This window comes from Limulus polyphemus, unplaced genomic scaffold (assembly GCF_000517525.1).
Source record: "Limulus polyphemus unplaced genomic scaffold, Limulus_polyphemus-2.1.2 Scaffold126, whole genome shotgun sequence".
Lineage (NCBI taxonomy): Eukaryota > Metazoa > Arthropoda > Merostomata > Xiphosura > Limulidae > Limulus > Limulus polyphemus.
Genome location: NW_013665736.1, coordinates 475,500 through 483,918, shown reverse-complemented (window position 1 = coordinate 483,918; position 8,419 = coordinate 475,500). Strand labels below are relative to the sequence as shown.

Sequence of the window (8,419 nt, the reverse complement as noted above, 5' to 3'; positions counted from 1 at the left end):
ACGGTGTGACTCATGCTATTGAGCTTCCGATCAGCTGTGCGTTGGAAAAAGCAGCTAAGGTACGCAACAGTTGAATCGTCGGTGAGGGAACACTTTCAATAAAAGACAGTGCGTCAACGTGTACCTGGTTTGTTGCATACAAACGTCACGTCTCCATACCAACCAAACCATATATTAAAATGTCTTAACAACAACTATAAACCTTTGGACCTTCTCGTATTCAAACTGGTAATTATACATACTGGTGAAATTGTTTATGTCCCAATGTCCACAGCCTGTATAAGATGTGGTATGTGCCTTGCTTGCCCATGGATCTATCTCAAAATACTTCACTAATTGGCCCGACAAGGCCAGGTGGTTAGGGCGCTCGACTCGCAATCTGAGGGTCGCGGGTTCGAATCCCCGTCGCACCAAACATGCTCGTCCTTTCAGCCATGGGGTCGTTATAATGTTAAGATCAATCCCACTAGTCGTTGGTAAGAGAGTATCCCAAGAGTTGGCGGTGGGTGGTGGTGACTAGCTGCATTTCCTCTAGTCTTTCATTGCTAAATTAGGGACGGCTAACGCAGACAGCCCTCGTGTAGCTCTGAGCGAAATTCACAACAAACCAGTACTAAAACTACTTTGGACACAACACCTACCGACGTCAGAAGCGAAACAATTAATCAATGAGGTACTACTGACTCTCGCGTTATAAGCACCAATAATGTTGATGACACCATACCAGGCTACAATTATTTGTTTTCAAATCATTGGAGCCTAAACAGCACGAATGGACACCACGAAAACGAAAACTACCAAACTCTTAACACCTGCGTTCACCTTTGTTGAACTAAATCTAAAGAAAATAACAACAAATAAGATGAAACCAACAGACGACTAAACAATTGCAACTTCTATAAGACACTCGTTGAAAGTTCCATTTCCGAATATAAGAAATTCATTCACCAAACCAACCAATAACTTCTAAAATGCAAGAAACTCCCACATAATGTCAAAAACCTAATTCTTAAAATATCCTAAAACGTGATTTTTATATTTATTGTCCAAGATTCACAAATCTGGGTATCCTGGACGCCCCATTATTTTGGCTTACAACTACCCCATCCAACAAATATCTAATTATCTAGAATCTAGATCATTAGACGTATTTTACTTACCGCTCACTCATCGCTTATTCTCTTTTTCAACCTTACCTTGACGAAAGCCTCCCCTTTCTTAGAAATATTTTCCTGTATTATTATTTTGTGAATTTATTTTTCTTGTCTCTTTCTCTATCTATACGTTCGTTTTCCAAAATTCAATTTCAATTTCTCTAAACTACACGTTTTTCATTTTCTTGGTAATTTTGATAGTGCTCGCGAAAAAGCTCAACAATGTTTTCCTTAAACAGTATTTTTGTTAACGTGCTCTACGTAGGACGTGTATAATTAGAATTTTTGTATTTTCTAACTCGTCAACAGTTCTTTCTTATTCTAGTTTCTATGTGATATGGTATTTATTGTCTGCTAAAGGGTATCTGCTCAGAACGTTGCACAAAATAAAACTAAATTAAGTTTTTATTTAGACGCGTTAATTTATCCTTTATTAGTTTTCATCCAAATTGTCTGCTCACATCCTGAAGAAAAACAATCAACCAAGTCGTGTCTCGATAATATACGATATAAAACGTTTGAGAATTAGATGGGTAATTGATTGGTATTAGTTTCTCGTCTATTTTAATAGTTTCCAAATAAAAAATACTTATTTATTATTTGAATATAAGAATGTGAAACCTTTTGAAGAATTATATGGGTAAATAAGGCAGCATGTTTGTTTGTGCTTATGGCAAAACTACTTACTCTATCTGTTGCCTTCCCTAATTTTGAAATGCTGACCAGAGGGAAGACAACTGACCGGCAGGACCCACCGTCAGTTCTTAAACGAATATTTTCCAACGCATAGTAGAAGTAACCATCGTATTATAACACCCCCCCCCCCGCTCTAGAAAAAGAGGGTTTCGATTCCACGACCCGCATATTGCAGCACGTTACCATAAAATGATTTTATCTGTCATACAAAAAGTTTTTCGTGCCTGGCAAAAAGAGTCATGGCACACCACTGGTAAAAGCATAGAAGCAATCTAAAGTGTAAGTTTATACTGCTGTGAGTGACACATCAGGTCTCGTGGGATTTGTTTATAAATTTATATATAGCTATGAGTGACAAGCTATTTCTCAGGGATTATGTTCATTTAGAGTGACACGTAAATATACTTTGCATTATAACTCATTAACATACTACAACTTTCAAGATGAGTAAATATTTTTATTCAATTGTAAATCATTAAAAATAAGTCAGAATAGATATCTTTGTGAAACTAAAATAATAAAAAGGTTCTGTTTCTTTGTGAACTGTCACATAAAGGAACCACTATTAACAAACATCAACAAAAGAATTTAGGTGTTATGTTTATAAGCAAGAGAAAAGTCTACATCACCCTGTATTTAACGTGAATTTCAATAGTTCTGGCTGACGACATTTCACAAGGTCGTTCATTGGTTGCAGTGTATTTTGTTTTTGTAGTCAAGATAGTCACTTTTTTATGAAATATCTGACATATGTAGCATTTTACTCACACCAGAATTCTTTACGTATCTTTCTGTATGTAAAATTTGAAGCATCCAGGTTTTAATGCACTTAGACGTACGGATTTCCCTTTGTTTAAAAAAAAAGCAAAAAATATTAACATATATATTTAAAATTTCATAAACAGTTATAAAAGATCATTCTTTTTTATTAGGTCTTGATCTTTACAGAGACTGACTTCAAGTGTTGTGAGTTTCTTGTTCAGATGAGTTTTCGATCGACAGAGTATGTAGATTAAACTACAGTATATTACATCCGATGCTTGTTTGTAACACGTACAATTTGCAAACTAAAACATATAACAACTGGATAAGTCTTTCAGAAGAAAACAAATGTTTTGAAAGACCTGTGTCCGCAATCTCTGAAAACTACATAAAGTTAGATATTAGAACACAGATACACATATATTCATCATGTCTTTAATTTATATTTTATAATATATATATATTAATACAGTAATCAATATCACATAACTACATAGACTCTTAAAACACCATTGCATTACAATAATCTGAATGATAATAATAGCACAATTCTATATAGAGCTAAAGCAACGTATTAATCGAAGTAACAGAGTAACAAAAGCCTTTCCGGCTTCTTTTATAAGTTACGCGATTTCAAACAGATGAACATTAAAGTACAAAAATGGCGCTGCTTTAAGGAAAATTTTGTGAATTTTTTAAAATATTTTATTATAAAGTATGATTTCAATTTTTTAAACTTTTTTCAAGGTTTATTTTAGAAGCAGCTTTTTAACTGCTTTTGTAATTCATGAGACCACTGGCAAATGACTTGTTAAGACTGTCAAGTTTAAATATAAAAGAACGATACTTAACATATGAAATGATATAAATATAGGCTGGCTATCGAAAACATCTCCATACTAAACGCTTAAAGGCACATCTAAAGTCCGGACTGAATACTGTATAGATAATAGGATTCAACATGGAGTTGGCGTATCCTAGCCACAAGAACACACTAAACAGTAATGGGCCAATATTACAGCTGTGACACATTGGCATCATCAAAGCAATGATGAAAAAGGGCAACCAACAAGCCACAAATACTCCGGTGATAATGGCTAAAGTTTTGGCTGCTTTACGTTCACGTTTTGAATCAGTATTTTCTTTTGCCGTCTTTTTCTGTTTTTTACTGGACAAAAGTGTCATCTTACTCGGTTCGTTAGAAGACAAAATTTGTGATATAGGCCTGTTTTGTACTGAGTTTGTATTCGTACCAGAGCTGGTATTACTTGATGAACACATGGCAAACGTAGTTGTTATCTCTACCACTGATTGTGCTCCTCGTGGAACAGCTAATCTTCGAAGGGCACGATAGCTGGCACTTCCAGGTTTTCGACGGATCCTTTTTCTTGCTTCCTTATAGATTTTCCAATAAAGAACCAGCACAATTACCAGGGGAAGATAAAACGACGCACAGGTAGCGAAAACCTGATACGACAAATCTTGGCTAACTAAACATACTTTATACACAAGAACACGTTCCTCGAATTGGGGGTCCTTCCACCCAAAAAAAGGTGCAATCGAAACTAGTAAAGCGACAAACCAGACAATAAAAATCATAAATCCAATGTGGCGCATACTCCTTTGATGGATGTAGTCCACATTGGTCACTGCCCAGTAGCGGTCAGTTGCAATAGCCAGAAGATGTAATATAGACGCTGTGCAGCACAAGACGTCGCATGAAATCCAAATGTCGCACAGAAGAGGGCCTAAAGTCCATTCTTGGCTAACTTCGTACATAGCGCCCAATGGCATCACTAAGCAAGCAACCAATAGATCCGTCATGGCTAGCGATAAAACCAAATAGTTACCCACCATCTTAAGGTTCTTCTCGATCATAATTGCTGCTATTACAAACACATTTCCTAAGATAGTTGCTAAGATCAGAAGGGACAAAGTAATTGATATTCCAACTAACCATATTGGTGTCTTGGTTAGATCCTCGGGGTACCTAGAAGCTGAAGTGTTCTCACAGGTGTCATTGAATCCACAATTAGAAATATTAAACATTCGGTCCCTCGCGATATAAACAGAAATTCTGGAGTTATTCTGAAGTTCATTTTCGGCAAACATTTCATAATCTTCTGGCAAAGAAATATTATAAATCTCTTCTGACATGATGTTTACCATGATGATAAGCCTGCGTATCATAAAGGAAAGAAAGTTATTAGGTTAAGGAATATTTTTATTAAAACAAGTAAAAACATGTTTTACCAAAACTGAGATTGATTTATTTTTTTAGCAAACAAATTAAAAATCTGACATATTGTATACATACACAATTGAAATGTACTAAATGTAATTTGCTTTGTTAATTAAATCAGTATTGAAAGTTTCGTTTCAAAAGTATACTAAGATACTGAAGGTAATTGAACTTTTTTCCTGTTGACAAGATAGCTTTGACTAATAATTCCTGTAAAGTATAAAGATGGTTTTTGGTCACTGGGTGCTGACATAATATACTTCGTTTCATAAAATGGTTGTTTATGTTATTATTTCTTATTTACAGAAGAAATAGTTATGTTTATCAAATAGTTAAATTCATGAATACGTTATATGCACGTTCCCTACTTTTCTTTAATCGCAGTATAAAGGAAAAGGTTGTTTGTTTTAGATTTTCTTGAAAATTTTCAAATTTATACAAGGACTATCTGCACATAACTGCCACTAATTTTGAACTGACAGACCAAAAGAAAGGCTGCTATTCACCATCATTCACGTACACACACACAGCCAAATTTGGCTCTGCTTTAATCTGACTGAATAGTGGGATTTTATCATTAGTCTTATAGTACACTCACGACCCTAAAGTACGGAGTGCAATTTTGCGAGAACAGGACGCGAACCATGATTTATAGGGAATGCTAAGCGAAATATTTACAAAATATAGGAAAGCTAAACTTTGTTTCTTATTTTGTATTGTAATCCTTTTTTTTTTTTATAAACACAACACTTTGGTTCTTCCTTTGGGCACATAAAAGATAGCCCATTATATATCTTTTGATTGTTAAGGGACAAACAAACTTATAATTTTGTTTCCTGCTTGGAAAAACACCGTTAAAAGCTTTACAAGTAACCAGATTATCTAATATAATATGAAGCACACTTTTACTTTATTTTCAATTTGCCCCTCAATGGCACAGCGGTATGTCTGCAGACGTACAACGCTAGAAACCGGGTTTCAATACCCATGGTGAGCACTGCACCGATAGCCCATTGTGTGGCTTTGTGCTTAATTACAATCAAAATTTTAATTACTTTAAATTGTTTGTTTTAGAGCAAAGCCACATTTTGCCATCTACTGTGTCCACCGTAAGGAATCGAACCCTTAATTTTAGGGTTGTTAGTCCGTAAACTTACTGCTGTCCCAACAGTGGACATTTTTAAAATTAAGAACTCTTATTACAAAAACAAACTATAATTAATCATAAATACCTATTTAGCACTAATAAGACGTATATTCACTTCAAAACTAGGAAAAAACAAACATTTTTACAGTGGTTAAACAATACAATATCGAATAAATATTTCGTTGTAATTGATCACATCAGTATGAAAAGTTGAATTAAACTAAAACGTAAAACTCGCATAACAAGTTTAAGTATTAATAGTCTATCAATATGATCTTACACATTCTTTCACTGAATAGTTTTTTCTCCTTAATGCGATACATAAGAGATTAAAATATATTTTCGTATCATTCCATTTTGGAATAATACGTATTTATTAATTAATGAATTAAATGTATATATTTAAGCTTACTGTTGTTGAAATAAACTGTTTGTTTAGTAAATTTCAAAAGTCTTTAGTAATAAAGAATCCCTCCCCCTTTTTTTAAGGAGCACATCCTAACAATCAAAAAATTTTCTTACATCAGGAACAACGTGGTTAGAAATTAGTGTTTACGGGTTCCTTTTTTTTAACCTTACTAACTCAGTGTAATGTCTACTCACAAGAAGTAATATGCCATTGTAGTGAGTAAGTTCTAACATTAGACGGAAGTTCTTGTAACCATTGTCCACGTTTCAGTTAATGTTCTTTGTTGCATAAGAACTCTTGTGCTAACATGAACTATACTAGTTACAAATCTTGTGCTAATATGAACTATACTAGCTATAAACATTTGTGTGTAAGCACTATTAAAGCCTCTAATGAACAAACTGATCCAGTAATTGGCATAGATATGATAAATTCTAAATAAATTAAAATAAAGGTGGTTATGATTAAAACAAACAAACAAAACTTAGAACAGACTATTGCGAATGAATTACATATTTATCTCTTTTAAACGCATCAAAAGAATTTTTAATTAATATTTGCATACAATATATATCAACTTTCTTGGTGAATAAGTACGTGCTAGATATTTATTTATAATTCACAACTGACACTTCAACGAGTTCCCTATGAACCGAATGATGCACGAGAATGCTAAAGAGGTAGTAAATGTACGTCTAAACGACACTGCTTACATATTCGTTCATAGTCACAAAATTCGTCAAAAAAAATTAAGATATATTTTTTAGATACAAAATCAAATACTTCTTAATGTCAGGTTTACTAATTGATTCCATATAGATAACAAAATGTAAGCTAAGTTATGACAAAGTAAAAATTTGCATTTCAATATGTATGGTAAAAAAAAACACAATATAACTTTGTATTATAACTGTGCATGTTGTTAAATTATTTACAAACGTCGGAATGTATACTTACCGTACAGTAATGTTCCCTAAACACAAAAATAATTATACTTATTGATAACTTCATAATTTTGTTAATATTTACGTAATTGAATAAAATATATAATTTAGAGATCACTTTCGGAACAATCGTAAAAATTCACTAAACATCGTCAGTTCAATTTTGTGCCAAAACAACTAAAACTCAACTACATCGACTTTTTTTTACTTTTTTCATGAAAAGTTATGTCGCGTTAAAAATTCAACAACTTTTTCTAAGTGTAACTTAAGTACGTGTGAAGGGTGGTTTATGGATATTTTGATGCCAAGCGTTTCAATAGCGAGTTCTCAGGTATTGTATCCAGAAGATTTATGTGAGGTTCAATAATTTTCTGGATTTTATATCGTTCCCAATCCTTTGATTCTTTTTGTAACTTGCTGAATACATTTTAGTGAGTCATTTTAGAAAATTGTAAGTTTTCTCTTATTTTTGGAGAACGAGTTTCTTATGTTGTCTTATTATTAAAGATATGCTGAAATTCAATAATCACTAACTATCTTTATGGGTTCTGGATAACTCAGATTAAATCAGCATTTATTTCTGTCTAAATTTGATTACAAAATCTAAATATGAACAGCGTACGCATAAATGATTTTTATACAAAGCCATAATATTAGGATCTTTAAACTTTTTTTTTTTGTATTTCTAAATTTATTTCTTATCCATAATGAAATAAGAAACCGAAGTAACTTACGTGTTCTAGTAAAATGAAATAACCAAGAAGAACATAATCACTTTCTCTTCTGTCCCTACTTTGGTGCCTAACCTCGTAGGGAGAGGAAAATAGGGGGGCAGCTACCGCTTAATTCTAGAAAGATGGCTCTTGAGGTTTAAATTATTTCCCACTCATCGTTCATACTCAATAAAACACAAAATTTAGTAATTAAAAAATAGTGTTTACAATTATTTTAATGAAATTGCAAGTACTTTTTTCACTCCTCTTTCCTTCAATAACGTTCTTTTCGGGTATCAAATGTTCGTTCTTTGGAGTTCTGTAATAATTTCTCTCCAATATCTAACCTTTG

General features: G+C 33.1%; 1 protein-coding gene across 1 annotated transcript; it reads right to left on the bottom strand.

Annotated features, from left to right (window-relative positions):
- Positions 1-3,491: 3,491 nt before the first annotated feature.
- Positions 3,492-4,781, bottom strand: LOC106473045 (5-hydroxytryptamine receptor 2A-like). Its single transcript, XM_013933727.1, has one exon. It carries the CDS (start codon positions 4,779-4,781, stop codon positions 3,492-3,494), a length of 1,290 nt encoding a protein of 429 aa, XP_013789181.1.
- Positions 4,782-8,419: the final 3,638 nt, after the last annotated feature.